At 43.6% G+C, this 17,089-nt stretch overlaps 1 protein-coding gene across 1 annotated transcript in view; it reads left to right on the top strand.

Annotated features, from left to right (window-relative positions):
• The first annotated feature begins 1,793 nt into the window (after positions 1-1,793).
• LOC147730565 (carboxypeptidase O-like) overlaps positions 1,794-17,089 on the top strand; it is a 237,983-nt gene continuing 222,687 nt past the window's right edge. Inside the window, exons 1-2 of the mRNA XM_086955342.1 lie at positions 1,794-1,949; positions 2,590-2,665. Coding sequence (XP_086811468.1) covers positions 1,870-1,949; positions 2,590-2,665 — 156 coding nt within the window. The 5' untranslated portion in view covers positions 1,794-1,869. The remainder of the gene's footprint in view (positions 1,950-2,589; positions 2,666-17,089) is intronic.

The raw sequence follows: 17,089 nt of genomic DNA on the forward strand, positions 1-17,089 counted from the left end.
GCCTCTAAACTAAATGTATGCCACCTACCGGGTGGAGTACATTTATCATGATTCCCAAGTCATTTATTTTGATGTCCACGATGAGAATATATGAAGCACGTGCAAGAACCAGAAGATCCCGCATTGGCAGTGGGCTAATCCTCACGTGAATAAGGAAAGCACATTTGTTATTGCCTATATGCTAACTTTGGTTTTTTGCAATGGACAATTAGTAGTGCAAGGGTTAGGCTTTTTTCCTTGGGATTTTTGGCAGTACAGTCTTTGTTCTCTTGAACTGCAAAAAGGTGAGCAATGTAAGTAGACAAGATACATCTAGTAGAGACTAAAATTCTGTTGTTAAATGGTGAACACTTTACCTAGAAAATAGCTGAAAAGTTGGTCCCAGGATAAGGAAATGAAAGGCGTCATCTAGGGTGATGGAAGCAGAGGTATGTGGGATCGGTTGTGTTTGAAAACAGCAACTAGAACTTAAGGGGGTTGCAATCTTTTTGCCTAGTCAGACAAAAAGTCCAGCACTGGCATTTGATATGGGCAGACAAGGCACTGGGGCGAAGTGATTGATTGTGTGTGTCAATGTGATCAGAGAACAGCCGATACCAAGATATATATTGTTTTGCTACATTAACTTATACTGCCCATAATGAAGAAGAATATGTTTATGCACTTGTAAGATAATAGTATACTTGGCAGAATGTTTCGCGATGATAGTGAAGTGATCAACAAAGCAATTATGGACAAGTGAATTGCTGAATGAATGTAATGGAGTACTCTTTGCAGAACTATTTAAAAAATTCAACCTATATGCACTTTGAAAAGTAATGATGGTCAACTTCAATTTGAAACTGAACCACTGCTTATGTCCTAGCTAGCGAATGTGATGGAAGGATATATTTGTGGGCTTCTAACCTGATCTCATATCCCAACCAAGCATGCAACCATTTGGATTGCTACCTGATCTGCTCTGCTAGTATTAATCAGTAAACCCTGCAAGGGTCTAGGTAGCTAGTACACATTCTCTAACTAGAATGACCAGCTTGAAGAACCTAACCTATGTGTCACACTCTGGTGAGCTACAAACCTTCAAGCAGGTGCTCCAATATGGGCTCCTTTAAATTTTAAGACTGATCTGATAACTTCAGATGTAATTGTCTTGTTTGCAAATGATGAAAGAGGGCTTTCTAAGGAACAGATCTTGTCAGTCCACCAACAGTAGAAATCTCGAAAATGTCCTGGTAAAAGATTAGTAGAGTCCATCTAACCTAAAGATGCGCTTATCCGCACCTATGGAATCTGCAAGACTGGTAAAATATGCAGCCTACTTGTGTCTGCTAGTCGCTTATATCTCACGTGAACAAAGCCTTTCACTTCAGCATCAAAACTGCCATCATAATTATCACTGTCTTCAGCCACGCCCAAAAGTAGTTCACTAAATGATTTATTTATTTATTTATTTTGAGTTTTATAGAGCGCAAGCTGTTACGGTATCAGAGCGCTTTACAGTAAACAACTGTAGTATACAAAAGACTAGGAGGTGGGGGCTGGATACAGAAGGGATAAAGGGCAAGTATGTACAATTTACAATCACATTTTGCGAGAAACGTTCCACTGTGGGATGCCAGAGGTACCGGGTGGATAGTGACTAGGTACTCCAGGGGATGACAATTATAATCTCCAGGAGATTAACAGTTCTGCTGTTGATACCTGAGTAAGTGCAAGTTAGTCAATGATCTCAGACATGTTTATGATTATTGATAACCTTATCAGTGAAACCACTTGGAAGAAACTCTTGGAGTTGTCTCACGGTCACTTCACATTACGACAGGCTGAGTGGTGTCCAACTTCTCTCAACTCGACTGCCTCTGCTCAGTCATGAAGCTACAGGCATGGGGGATCCGTCTTCTGGCACTTGGGGTCTCTGTGGTATTTGGACAGAAGTTGATGTACGATGGGTAAGTGTTGGCACAGCTTTTGTTTCTGGATGACAACAGAAAATGACCTTGGGCATGATCAATTCCCTGCCTAATGAGAGCTGATAGGGAGAAGTGGGGGAATCAATTTCCTTTGCCACTTTGTCTCTTATTTAGTAATCCTTCAAGAAAAAATGGGCACACACATTGGCAACATAGTCTGCACAACTGAGTGAGATGTATGTATGAAACGTATTGTGCTCGATTACAATTCAGCTTTGGAGAAGGGGGTCCAGTCACTCTGTCTACGTACCCCAATGCCCCCAAGAGCACTAACCAGCCCTTCATTGAAGCTGGTGAACATGTGAGCGTCTTGCACCCTCCACTCTCTTTTCGTTAAGCAAGATCAGGAGTGGAATGCTCGGTGTACATCAGCCCTGTTACTTGGGAAAACGTTCTGCAGTTTTTACCCTCCACTCTTCCATCTACGCATCCAAAATTAGAGGGAAATACACAAAGCACCATAAAATGTATCAACATATGAACGTTTGGCAATAAATGAAAATATAGCAATATTATTTCCACACATGTCCTACGAAAGAGGAAAGGTCGATCAAATGAGGAAATAGTTTGCCAGGCAATTGAAAAAGTGTCTTTGTGTAATGTCAGCCTTTTGTTGCAGGGACCAAGTATTTAAAGTCATCCCGCAAACATCCGAACACGTACAGCACCTTCAAAGCCTCTGCAAGATCTGGCTAGTAAGTAGAGCATGATTGTATCTTATTACCCCTACTCCCACTCTCAGTGAGCTTGGTATTCTTCACTGAAATTGTCTTTTGGACAGAAGTCGGTCTCATTCCTCTATGTGGTCAAGGAACTCTTCAATCACTTGCATCATCCTTATAATGTACGGCAAGAGGTACTTTATCTTATATCTAGTACAGCTCCTCATTACCAAGATACAAGATACACTAGGGACAAGAGACAAAGCATAAATTGCGTCTTGCATCATAACTGGACCTGCAAGCTGAAGTTTTCTGCCAGCCACTACATTTTGGGGCAATGCTTTTCCATCAGCCAGAGCATAATAAGCATATCCAAGACATAAAACCCACTACTAAAAGCTGTTTTGTACAGTGGGTGGTATTAACAAAAGGGTTTTTTCTAGCTAAAAATGGGAAATGGACCACAAATTCTGCAAAATATGTAAGAAAACACCACATTGATTGAATGGGCACTTTAAACCAAAATTGCTTTTAATTGCTTTTTTGCAATTTGATCTATACGAGTTGATTAAGTACTGCAATTCTCCACAACGCTTGCACAGATGCATCCTTAATTTGTGTGAGGATTTCTTAATCTCCATACGTTTATCCAACTTAAATGAATGTTAAATTGGTTGATAATATTTGATGCAGGGTACTTTCTATGCACGGTTAATTGTGTGAATAACTTTTATTATATAACTATAACATATTTGCAAAGAGTTCACATAATGCACCCCAGCAAATAAAGTTGTTGTGTCGCGTTGCATGAACAGAAGAGTACAGAACTGTACCATATCTACTTGTAAGTAGTGCAGTTCTGCTCTCTCATTCTGCACTTGTGCACTTATGACTACCATGAGCCAACGCAGGCACCCTTGTGGCATAGTGCAAGGGTGTCTGCGCTGCACTCAGCATAGTTTTTGTGCAGGACAACTGTGCTTTAAGGCATTTTTATCTTTGTACTTGTGCTACATAATGCAGCACACATGCAAATTGGAACAATCAAGGAGAAATGAAAACATTTCTCCTTGTTACGCCTGCCTCAGGGAGACACAGGATTTTAGACCAAATTCCTGTGTACAATTCTTTGTAGGCATGGATTTATATTGAAACTCTTGGGTGGTCACATGGGAAAGCCCATGCACCACCCAATAAATGCCCCCTTGGCACAAAGTAATTCCTGGCAGCACGTTGCACTGTGTTGTGTTAAGATTATAAACCAACGTAAATCAGAATTTGTGTTGGATTGTAAATCCCACCAGTAGACTTTGCGTCAGGTTTGCGTAACCTCTTTAAACTATCTTTCAGCAACAGAGAGGTGCAGAAAAATGTCAGGACTGCATTGCGCAAAAAAAACAAAACTGCAGAGCCAAATTTACAGAGCCACCTGCCCATGATGACATCTGGGGAGTTGACACTAAGGTTTGAGCTACTGCACAAAAACGAGAAAGGAACGTCTAGCTAAAAAATTGTGCTGTAAGTACACCCTCCAGTACAAACTCCAGCACAAAGACAAACGCACAGGGGTCACTTATGAACTCTGTGTGTGTGTGTGTTTTTTTTATTTTTATAAAGTACATATTACGCATTGCTACATTACACAACATAATTTTGGCTTTTGCTTATGCCTGATTTGACTTGGTATAAATGTTTTAGGTTAAACAAGCTCAGGCGTTTTAGTTGATCTGGTTTTGTGTTCAAAACTATGAGGCTATTCTCTGTTCTACCACTGCCACGCCCTCTTCATGGCATAGAACACTTTTGGCCCTGTGCGAGGATCAAATTTTAGAACTGAAACACTATAGTACCTGAAATTTGATCGACACTCTTTTTTTATCAATCTTTTTACTTAACAGTCATCAACATATAGTAAGTCATACAAACAATCAATATCATTATAGGCATGACGGGCTAATACAATCATCATTCACAGTATACACAGTAAGGATAAATCATGGAGTGAGCAGGTCATCCAACTCAAAACTAAGTGGGGGAGGACATATGTCTGCACAATATGAGTTCCACGCACTTCATATTCGAAACAATTTTTTAGGGCAGCCTCGGGCCACATATACTGTCTTTTCCTGGTACATGCACCAGTCTAGGTTTGATTTCCATGTCCCTACTGTGGGCGGTGCCACCGCTCCCCAGTCCTGAGCGATATTCCGTTTTGCTATCCTAAACCCTAGAGTGGCCCATTGTATTTGGTGTGCATTCAAATCAGTAGGTTCCCATATGTTCAGGAGACATCGTCGAGCTTTCGGGCGAATAACAATTTCAAACACGGCACTTATTACCTTATGTATATCCCTGCAATATGATTGGATATGTTCGCATTCCCATATGATATGCATAAAGGTGCCTGGCTGTCCACATCTTCTCCGAAAATTCCCCTTCTTTGGCCCTTCCCATCTGCACTAAACGGGGTCCGTAATATATGTCCTACGCAGGATTTTGAGCTGCACCAGATATGGTCGTGCTGGGATTGCTACTACTCTGGGGGAGGATACCACGTCTCACCATTCCTCATCGGCCATTTCTATACCCTCTGTCACCCATTTATTTCGTAAAACTAGAAGGGGGTCATCTATATTGTATATTAATTTACTATATATTGGGGAGGTGGCCATCTAATATCCTTTCCTCCAGTGGGGAGGACTCAGGAGGGGAGGAACCCTTTGTAGGGAGTGAGTGTAAAGCGTGACGACCTTGGGACTAGCGAAAATCATCAGTGTCAGCTAGCTCAAGTTGGCAATGGAGAGCAGCAAATGTTTTCACTCCTCCCTTTTCCCACAGGTCTGCAATCCGAGAGATACCGATCAGGTCCCATTTATCAAATCCCTTTGACTTCCACAAACTACCCAGTCGCTCAGAGTCCCAACAGGGGGGTTGCTAGCGTCAATCTATTTCCCCATCCGAGGGATCTGTTTGCCGCATGCCACACTTTTACTGAATGACCGGTGGGGCCCGTTAAGTGAAATCGGCTTGGTTTCCTGTAAAGTGCTCTATTGTAGTTTCCTACTGGGAGGAGCCACCTATCCATTCGAAATCTAGTTTCAGTTCCATGAACTTGCGGGAGGATTGTAGTTCACTCACGTCACATTGTAGTTGAGTGACATCTTCAAGTAAGCTCGAAGTTGTGATTTCTACTTGCTTGACTTTTTCATTGATTTTGGAAAGGTCCGCTCTAATAAGGTTCATGAAATTCGAGAGAGAGTCCATTGTGTGCTCCATCGTGGTTTTGATACCAGATATGGCGTCCATGACGTCCTTTAAAGTCAGTTCTGGACTCTCCACCGGGGTCCGTTGCAGGCTTGTTTTTAATTTGAAGGTCCTGTAGGGCATCTTTGGAGAGGGTATAGCGGTCCAATTTATTTGATTGGATTGGCTTGGGTCCTTTCGCCCCTCCAGATTTAGATTTGTCCCTTATGTTTCTCTGAGAGTCCAGGCTGCCACTGTTTAGCTGTTACAGTTCGCAGTGCCCGGCGGGTCGCCGCGTGATGTTAGTGTAGGGCCTAGTCACGGTGGCTCAGTGAGAGGGAGATGCGAAACGAGAAGCGGGTACCCTCACCGCAGGTTCAGATGTTGAGTTCCAAGCTTGGAAAGCAATCAGAAACAACAGCCACGGCACTTCACAAGCCCCTTGCGCTGCTTGGCCCTGTGACGCAGGAAGCTTCACCGCATTTATATTTCTCAATGCCCAGTGTAAGATCAGTCCTCTGCCTCCGTTGCTATCATCAGCTCGCCAGGGTCTTGGTATGGACTTCGGGGTAGTGCCTGCAAGGGAGTGGGGCACTCAACACCCACCCGCTGTTACCAGTTTGTTGTCTCCCAGCGGGATCGGCGGTCAGGGTGAGGACGGGGAGGGGGGTAGCGGCACTGCAGGTATCAATACAAATACGGTTGGTGGTGCATCCAGCTGCCCCTGCCACCGCTCCTCAAGGGTCACCGCCTTTGGATGTCAGGATTGTCGCATTGTTACCGCACTCCGGCCTCACTCCGCCGCCACTCACAGCGCCGTTGGTGCACCGCAGCCGTCCGCCCTCACTCGGCAAGCATCTCGTAGCCGCAACGGGAGCCAGCGATGTCCGCAGCTCACCTCGTGGGTGAGACCCGGGATTTGCACTAGTTGAGTCCGCCCCTCCAGGGCACCTCCGTGGGTCAGGTCAGCACTTTAGTCCCTGGCTGCAACGCTCATGTAGGCCACAGGCGAACGGGCTTGTAACTCCTGTTGAGCGCGGTCCGGAGCCTTGGTGGTCTTTGGGGTCAGTGCCACTTGTGATCTGAGGCATGAACCCTCACTGGGGGCCAGATCTGTGTATTGGATAGTTGATTTTGGAGAATGAGTCGATGGAGCTGAATAATCAAGCGGCCATCGTTTCTTAGCTTGGCCATGCCCCTTGATCGACACTCTTATTATCACAGCTTTATGCCTGCGCCAAACCATTGTAGAACACGCGGGCCTCTAATTTACTGAATTATTTTAAAAGGTGAAATACTGAATTGAGCTTGACTATAAAGCAGTTACAAAATCTTAACTGAATCCAAGTATTGCATCACAAGTCCTAACATGTCTGATAAGTTATGTGACTCGTGTTGAAGAGCATAAGAGGAAGTGGGTAGTCAATATTTGAGATTTTACCAAACGTTGCAATCTTGTGAGCTTTCAGTCCCAAATAACCTGGATTTTCCTTCACTTTTCCGGCATGAGATTCTATGATTCCTTTTGTTTACCGCTCGGTGCCTGGAGCCTGAAGAAAGGTACTGCACCATAGATGAAAACGCACACCAAATCTTCATCTAGCACAGAATCACCAGTCGCTTGTAAGGTTAGCAGGCCATGCTGCATCCATTTTATGTAAACCAAGAACCTAATGATTTCATAACCAGCAATTGAAACACTTTGATGATTTGTGACTGCACTTTAGGCCAGAGATACTATGGCTTTTGTTGCTGGCCTTTTATTGGGAGATTCCTGTCATTAAAACGCTGCAAAACTAGTTTTCCTGGAATTTGACTTTTAAGGTAATATGCATTAAGCCTCATCATGTATCCCTGAATTCCAGAATTCAGAAATTATGTTGTCAGCGACAATACTGGGGACAATCTGTGTTCCCTCTCAAAGCTTTCTCCTGTTTTTAGCTTCCAAAGCTTATAGGGGAAACTGTGGTGAAGCATCTGGAAATGCTAGATGACTCAGACCCGGAATAACACATTTACTTGGTAATTTTGCATTTCTCAGAGGAACCTCGGAATACAACTCAGAATACTAGCTAACTCAATATACTCCAGAGTTCATGCAACGAGCAGTAATGTTAACTGCACTGGTGGGAGCTTAACAGGTGCACCTCCTGGTCACTCATAATGATGCAGCAAAACCAATCTTAGTGCGCTGCCTCTTAATCTCGTCTAAATTCAGGTACACCAAATGATCAACTATTTTCCTTCTTGATGGATACATATGTGGATTTTCCATCATTACACTATTCAAGCCACATTGCTTTAAATAATCTTATAAGGAGAAACCTGATGCGCTAATAAGCATCAACAAACTCAGCAAAATGGTGATTGTATGGAGTTACTGTTCTACCTACTTGATGTCAGTCTGAATAAGATATAGAATTGGGGACAAGATAAAAAAAAACTAACATTTCCCCACAGACCTCACATACTCATAGGACAAAGGAAGCTCTGCAGATGATTCGGGCCTGAAGTAATTTTATGAATTTATAGTTAGTGGTTGGTCCTCACCCAAATCCTGTGTTCAAGTGTGCAGCGAGGGTATGGTACTAAGAGTATAGGAAAATAAAAGGACAACTTCATCTGTTTCTCTCATTATGACTTTGGCTAAGCAATATTGTCTGGGGGTGTTCCATGTTTTGACAGTTTACTTTTTAAGCACGAATACAGATGTTGTTGCTAGTGCTTTTTGGTGTTTTTTCTCAGTGGTTCATGATCATGATGAGTTGTTGTACATTATATGTATGTAATGGTATGAGAGTAAATGTGAGTGTTTCAGTATATTGCAGTGTGGTCACTTGGAGGTGAATGGTAGTGTTCCCATGTGGTGGGACACAAGAGCAGTGTATCAAATCCCACTAGACCAAGTGACCCTAAAGATTAAATCTGCTTGTTGAAACTTTGATAGGGTCTAAGTTCTGACAAAACAATGTCAGCCCTAAATAGGTGTTTTTAAAATGGCATATTCCCTTCCACCTCAGACATCATGCACATGAGACTGACTTAAAAGGTAGGTCACCAGAAATTCACTGTAATATTTGAACTAGTAATATCTATTGCACAGCTATTTGACTGTATTGCACTGAATAATTATTCCGGATTTTGGGATCGATTTCAATGAAGTAAAATGTAGGTGGGTAGTGAATCCGATCAAGTGAAGATTTAGTGTTCCCTGAAGGAGCGGGTCTACAGCACTTGTTTCACTTGCGGAAAGGTTGGGGAAGTTCTAATGTTGATGGAGATGCTGGTTCTCCTGCTGGAAACATAGAAGGAGAAAGCGTGTCTTCTGGGTTGTTTTCTTTTTTTGTAGCTTTTTGTTCCTATTCTGGTGATGTTCTAGCTTCTGGAATAGCAGTGTCCACCTGAGTATGGTATGCCAGCTGGCGAAGGAAATCTGCCTATGTGTCAGTCCGAAGTCTATAAATGTGTATTAACAAAAGGAAAAGAAAATCTGTGAATACAGACTTAGGCAACAAGAGGACCCCATAGCACCCCAATTAGAACGAAGCCATTCAAGGGCAGAAAACGCACAAATGTATTTGATTTCGTATATAGTGTTCCAATGGAGATCAGGTGATGAAATCGAAACAAAAGCGCAGGTTCTGAAGCTGCTGCAGAGTACAAAAGTGACGTCAAACAGATACAGAAATAAAAACTTTTATTGCTGAGCATGTTATTCAGAAATTCCTCATCAACAATGCCAGAATGAGACTTTACATGTCAAAAATGGCCACAACGTGGAGTCAGAGTTAGCATTGAGCAGAAAGTTGACTGAAGCAGTTACACTAAGGCAATATGTTACATTTCACAAAGGTATGAGGTATATTACATTTCACAAAGGTATGAGGGGTGCTGGTTCTGGTGGTCTTGTATGTGATGCAGCTTTTCTGGAAGAAGATGCAAACTTGGAGGGAGAGCAAGTATAATTCCCTCTATGTTGAAGTAATACTTTTGAACTTCTGTGCGCCTTCTGTATGCCTTTCATGAGACAAGTAGCCTCAGTCCGCCTTTCATGAGACATGTAGCCCCATGCTGGATGCTTTACAGGGGAACAAGTGGTATGTCAGAGAGACTCCACAGCAGCACGTTGCCATAATCAAGATGTGAAGACTAGCCTTCTGAAGTTGTTTCTGGGAAGTAGGGTTTCACTTTGTTTCAGTAAGGAGAGCTAGTAATAAGCTGTCTTTTGTTTACTTGGAAGAGGTTGTTGTGAAGAGTACAAGCAAGTTATTTAGGATTTAATACGTTCTATTGATCATTTCAAAGAACATTTAAAATTGGAAACTACCAATACAGTAGGACAACCCTTTCCTTTTGCGTTCCTTCCTCTCACCCTCCTCTTTCCCTGAACACCCCTCCACCAATAACCCAATTACTCACACATAGGCATTGTCTAGAACACATAAAGAATGTGCAGGAGAACCGACAGTTTAATGGCAGGAATCTGTCCGATAGGGACAGTGTTTCGTGACGCCAGCTACTTAGTTCTACTTTCACCGCCTTCCTTAAGTGCTGAAGGTTAATTTCGTTAGTGTGTATTGGCGTTCTTGCATTTCCTAGGGATAGATATTTTTCGAATCTGTTACTTGTTTAAATTGATTGCAAACCAAACATCAATTGCCCTGAGCGATTGCCTTAAATAAGGGAGTACGTTTAAGGGGTCAGTTGTTATTTTGTGTTTAATATGGGGGGGGTGTATCTAATGTAGTGTCGTCACTGTGGCGGAACATGTGCGACACGGGGCATCCCAGCAATTTTGTCAGTGAAATTGCTCTCCCACCCTCGCAGCTCCACCATTAAGTGAGGAGCCCCTGCCCCTGCACTCTTGAGTGTTAGTGATCGAGGCCCTCCTCCACCCGCAGGTTTCCCTGCGCCTCATCCCTGGTGGTCCAGTGGACCTCGTCCTCAAAACTTGATGGAATGGAACCTGCACCCTCCCCCCCCCACCCCTAGCGCCTTGAGACCCTTACGGGTGAGTAGTTGCGCTTTAACAAACTCCTGATTGATTGGTGAACAAAGCTAACACAAGGAGATGATGGACGGAGTGCTGAAACTTTCAAAACACTCACCCCCAGTCACAGATCTGGGTTGAATACATCATTTTTAGCTTACTCTGCCACCCCAGTTCAGACAGCGCTATATGCAAATCAGTCTTGACCCTGTGCCTCATGGGAACAGTCCAGCCCTAACTGCCAAGCCATGTCTTCCCTGGACTGCAAACAAGTATCCTGGGACCGGTTTCGGGATAACAGCCCTCATCAGCCAGGCTATCTTGAATCCAGTGGCAAAGTGAGCAAAGGACCCGCATCTGGGCATACCCTGCCAACTTAGTGCGAACAAAGCAAACACAAGGAGATGATGGACGGAGTGCTGAACATTTTCAAACAATCACCTCCAGTCACAGATCTGGGTTGAATCCATCATTCTTTAACTCACTTTGCCACCTCAGTTCAGACACATCTGTATGCAAATCTGTCTGACCCCTGTGCCTCATGGGAACAGTCCAGTCCGAACTGCCAAGCCATGTCTTCCCTGGACCAGAGACCAATTGCAATTGTGACACAAGAGAGGGCACACATGCCACGCCGGTGTATGGAAGTTGGTCTAGATTGGATTACTGGCTGTTAAGTGAGGGTGCTAATGACTGGGTCACGGAAATAACTTCTCTCGCCCACACGCTATCCGATCATAAACCAGTCAGACTCACAACCCTTTTACCCACTAACACTCATAGACTATTCCCATGGAGATTTCGATCCGAAGTCTTACAACACCCGGTTTACAAAGAAACCATAAGAAAAGAAATTGAACCATTTTCTAGATAAATATGGACTCTGTGGATAGTGCTGCTACCTTATGGGAGGCCTTTAAGGTCACGATCCGGGGGGCTTGTATCAGCACCACGGCAGGTATTCTTAAAGATATTCGAGGGCAGTTAACTAAAATAGAACAGACACTATCGCAGCTTAAAAAAGATTACACTGCAGACCCATGCGCGGCTACACTTGCTCGTATTCATGAATCAATTTTTGAGTACTTTGAAATGGCAACCACTGAAATACGTTATTTATCCAGATGACCTATTGCCAGGCCCTATGGGGAGGGTGGTAGGCCTGGTCGCAACCTTGCTGCTCGGCTCACATTCAGGGCGGATCATCACCATATCACCAAAATTGTAGATAGCCACGGTATGGACATTATACACCTCAGGACAATTTCACAACTGCTACGCCACCATGTATAAATCGCGAGACGGTGATGAATCTTTGGATCTAAGTGAATACCTATCAGACATAGCATGTGCCTGGCTGTCAGATGGCCACCCTGTGTATCTAAGTCAGCCAATTGAGGCGTCCGACATCCAAGAGCCGATACACTCTCTGTTGAATAACAAAGCTCCACGGCCAGATGGCCTCACAGCAGATTTTCATAAGGAATGCGCTGAACTCCTCACACCTCATCTGCTTGAGGTTTATGGTGAAGCATATGAAACCGGACGTCTTCCTCCTTCGCTTCGCCAAGCCTTGATTATAGCTTTTCTTAAAAGGATAAATCGCCTGCGGCATGTGAGTCATATCGACCGCTATCCTTGATTAATCTGGATGCAAACATATTAGCAAAAATCCTTGCTGATCGACTCTAACCTCTTATGCCCCATTTGGTCCTCCCAGATCAATCGGGTTGTGTACCGGAGAGATCTACATCTAACAATCTCTGCACTATATTTGCCATTTTCCACGTTCTGGATCCTGCTCCCCCTTGCAACAGCTGTAATGTTAGATGCAGCAAAAGTATTTGACTCTATCGAATGGTAGTACCTGTTTCGTATTCTACAGCATATGGCGTATGCCATTTTTATAGACTGGGTAAGGCTACTATATTCTGGCCCCACGGCACGAGTGAGGGGGGGTGGGTTAACATTGGAGGCTTTCCAGATAGAGCGCAGTACCCGCCAGGGCTGCCCCTTATCGCCACTACTATTTTCTATAATGTTGGAACCTTTGGCATGCATAATACGTCAGCGGCATAGAGAGACAGCTCTTAATTTCGTCCTCTAGGCATTTCTATGTACGCTGAACATATGGTGCTGTTCAATAGAGAACATCAATACCACCTCGCGTTCTCAGGGCTGACCATTAATTGGGACAAATTGGTAATAATACACCTCACAGAGATCACAACATCCCCCTAGTTTGGAGTATCCACTAATGTGGTCCACTGACCCAGTTAAATACCTTGGTATTTGGGTACATCAGGACCCTGAGGTCATCACTCAGGAAAATTATGGGAGAGTATGTACAGCCTTAGACCTCCAAGTGGACAAATGGCAAATACTGCCATTGTCGCTGGCAGATGGAATTGCTATTTTAAAATATTATATTTTTAATATCTTTTTAGTAATAGTCTCATAAAGTTCACTAATTTTTTTTTCAACACGCTTCGATCATGACTGTTACGACTCATTTGGGGCGGCAAACAAGCTAGGATGGGGTGGGCAATGCTGACATTAGATTACGCAAAGGGCGGATTTTCTGTTCCAGATTTTTATATGTATTATTTATGTGCCCATGTGCAATATATTATTGGTACCACCCTCACGGCTTCATCCCCCACGTGGCGGTTGAAGAGGGTGACACGCACCCTACTCCACTCTCTGGCATCATCACACATTTAAAAAGAGGCACACCGAAGACTGAAATTAATACATTGGAAACTACTATCGCAGGCAATTGGGACACTGGCAGCCAAATTACCCCTATATGCTCCAGCGTTACCATAAGCGCATCATGCAGCACTATCAGTTGCACAAGAGGAGGGCCCTGTGCACTCGCTACGTGAAGCAGGTATAGATACAATGCAAGATGTGTACCCAGAGGGAACTTTTATAACACCTTCACATGTATAGTCACTGGTAGGAATTTATAAACACTTATTGTTACCTTCCTATGATGTATGTACGAGTCTATTCCGATTAGTTCAGACTCTTGATTGACGTTTTAGTTTTATTCTGCAATACAAAACAATAAAATTGTTCCTTTTTTCTGTCTTGGGGGACATTGCATCGCAAGTTGTTTTGTATCAGAGAATTGCCTGCGGTGTGACTTACATTGTTAATGAGTTTCGTTTGAGTCGGTACATGTCATCTGGTCTGCAACTATTGCGGCTTGTGCTGAGGGGTCATCGATTTCTGTAACATTAAATGAAGCAGTTTTAGCTAAGGGGTCTATTTGTTTGTGCAAATCGCCAAAGTTTTTTGTGGTTAGCTTTCACTTACTTAGGATTTTCAAAACGAACGCGGTGCGCCGAATTATCATTTACAGGGGAGCGCCGCCTTTTTTCTGTGTTTTTCTAAGTTGCCGCTTGTGCTAAAAGGGTGGAAAGAGATCAAGTTAGGGGGCTTATTTGCCACGCTCGCCACTCGGTATTTTCAATCACGGGCGACATTTGCCTGCAGTGTTCATGTTGAGCCGCTTACGTCTGCCAAGATCTCGCTCGAATGAGTGTGTGTTGCAGTCACGTGATATTTTAAAAATCGGATCCGGCGATTGTGGGACATGTAGTCCAATGGATCAATCAATATGTGAATTTGCTGTTCCTTATAATGCTGGTGATTTTGGGGGATGTTACATCCATGGTCGTATTACATTTGACCCATTTACCGATTCTAGCATTCTCCATATTCGTTCAGACCTGCACTCACGCAGTCATATTTCATAATCAGATAGGCTTCTCTTTTTAGCAATAGTGATTCTACATTACCTCCACGTGGTGGAGCCTTTATTCCTGATAATACGGACCATCTTAAATCTCTTTCTTAAATTTGGCAGCCTGTCTTACTGTGTAATAATGTACCTCGATAAGTGAGATAGTCGTTGCAAAGACCGAGGTGAAGAGGGATGGAATTCCAGTCGGTGTAGCCTTTAAGTGGAGACATCTCCTTTTAAAACGGGTTGGATCACTAAGTGATTCATGGGGGCCAGTCTCGTTCATGGAGCTGTGCACGACCAGCTGTTGAATCATTTGAATATTTTAACCGTAGTGAAAATGGCTGTTGTTGACTTAAACAAAGGGGTCTCTTCAAAATGTAACCCCGAACTCATGTAATGTAAAATACCACACAATCTTACCTTTTAGGAGTAAGTGATATGTAAGGTACACATACATGGCACACACATGACACTTGCGACGCATTTGTCAAACAAGTCTAACATACATCTGACACTCATGTAGTAGATTACAAGTCTTTTGCATGTGTGTGATACATACAGTCACACATAGCACCTGTGCCATACATCTGAAACAGGTGTGACATTCATGTGTGACGCAACCAGAACATGTGCATGTCAAACATCAGACATGGATAGAAAGACAGCAGCCTGAGGTCCCTCTCATGGATCGATTTCTCACTGTCCCCTCATGCTTTGAGTCCTCTATTCTAATTTAGTATAGATAACCCTAAAGTGGAATCACAAAAAGTGAGTGTCCCGTTCCAATTTCCATGAGATGTGTGCATTAAGTTGGCCTCTTTTCACAGAACGTGTGCACGATATAGAATTTTCGACAGTTGGCCATGTAAACATACGATCCATCTATTCAGAGAGTGATTCAAAATCCACAATGACTATTTGTGAGTAAATAGATGTTATTGTATTAATGATAAAATATTACTATAAATACGCAGTAGATAAAATTACTCTTGACGTGGAATAAAGCCGATAAGCCATTATAGATCGATACTTCCTAGGTTAAAACATTTAGGGGCAGATTTATAAGCCCCTTGCGCCACTTTTGCGTCACTTTTAACATGGGAAAAGTGACACAAAAGTGGTGCAAGGGACTTGTAAATCTGCCCCTTAGTGTTTGAGTCTTAAAAAGACTGTAAACAAAGTCGAAAAATCTCATTATTACGCTTATAAGTGAGGAGATTTGGTTAGAAGGAGTATTTATTTGAAAATATGTTCTTGAAATGTCACTAATGTGTGTTTGCAAGTCTGTGAGACTATCTTGAAAAAATGCCCAAGCACTTAACATTAGTACAACTTTCAATATTTTGAAACTATTTTCAAAGACGCAAAAAAGAATGCCCTTGCAGACCGCATTGAGGCTAGCGCCAACCACACGAAGGGACTCTTCACATTCGTCATAGAGTTCAATCGCCCTACAGCCACCAAGAGCACAATCCCTCATTACAAGAACTGGGTGACGCCCTAGCAAATCCTTTCCACAACAAGATATCTACCATCTACAGGAACTTCGAACCTCAACCCACGACCTCCTTAGCCTCCTCACTTCAACAGAAACCTCCCCCGACCAACTGCTCACAGCATGGGAACAGCTCACCACACCAGACACCACAGCCATCATGAACTCTATCCACTCGAGAGCACCAAAGGATCCTTGCCCCACCACCTCTACAACCTAGGAAGCAACGAGATCACCCACCAACCTCAATGCATCTATCACTACAGCCACGTTTGCCAATGCATGGAAACATTCAGAGGTCAGACCTCTCATGAATCCCACCGCAGACCACAGCATACTCCAGAATTACCACCACCCCATCTTGCTGCTCCCATTTCCTACCAACGTTCTGGGGACAGTCATCAACTGCCTGCTCACCGAGCACCTTGAGTGAAACAACCTGCTAGATGCATCCTAATCCGGTTTTCAAGCCAACCACAGAAGAGAGACTACCCTGATCTCTGTGACGGATGGCATCCACATCCTACTCGACACAGGGGAATCGGCTGTCCTGGTCCTTCTCAACCTCTCCACAGCCTTCAACGCTGTTTTTCACCAGACACTCATCCAGAGACTGCACCAGATCAGAATCAAGGAAGAAGTACTAAGATGGATTGCATCATTCCTCACGAGATGCACGCAGAGAATCTGCCTCCCCCTTCACCTTGGAACCCATGACTACCATTTGCGGCATCTCTCAAGGCTCATCCCTCAGCCTCACTTTCTTCAAAACCTACATGACGTCTCTAGCCGACATCATCAGAATCCATGGTATCAACATCATATCATATGCCGACGACACCCAGCTCATCCTCTTGATCTCAGCAGACTCCACCACCACCAAGACTTCCACCACTGCATGAAGAATGTTACAGCCTGGATGAAGGACAGCTGTCTGAAGCTAAACAAGGACAAGACCAAAGTACTCATCTT

Source organism: Lissotriton vulgaris, chromosome 2_1, assembly GCF_964263255.1.
Source record: "Lissotriton vulgaris chromosome 2_1, aLisVul1.2, whole genome shotgun sequence".
NCBI lineage: Eukaryota > Metazoa > Chordata > Amphibia > Caudata > Salamandridae > Lissotriton > Lissotriton vulgaris.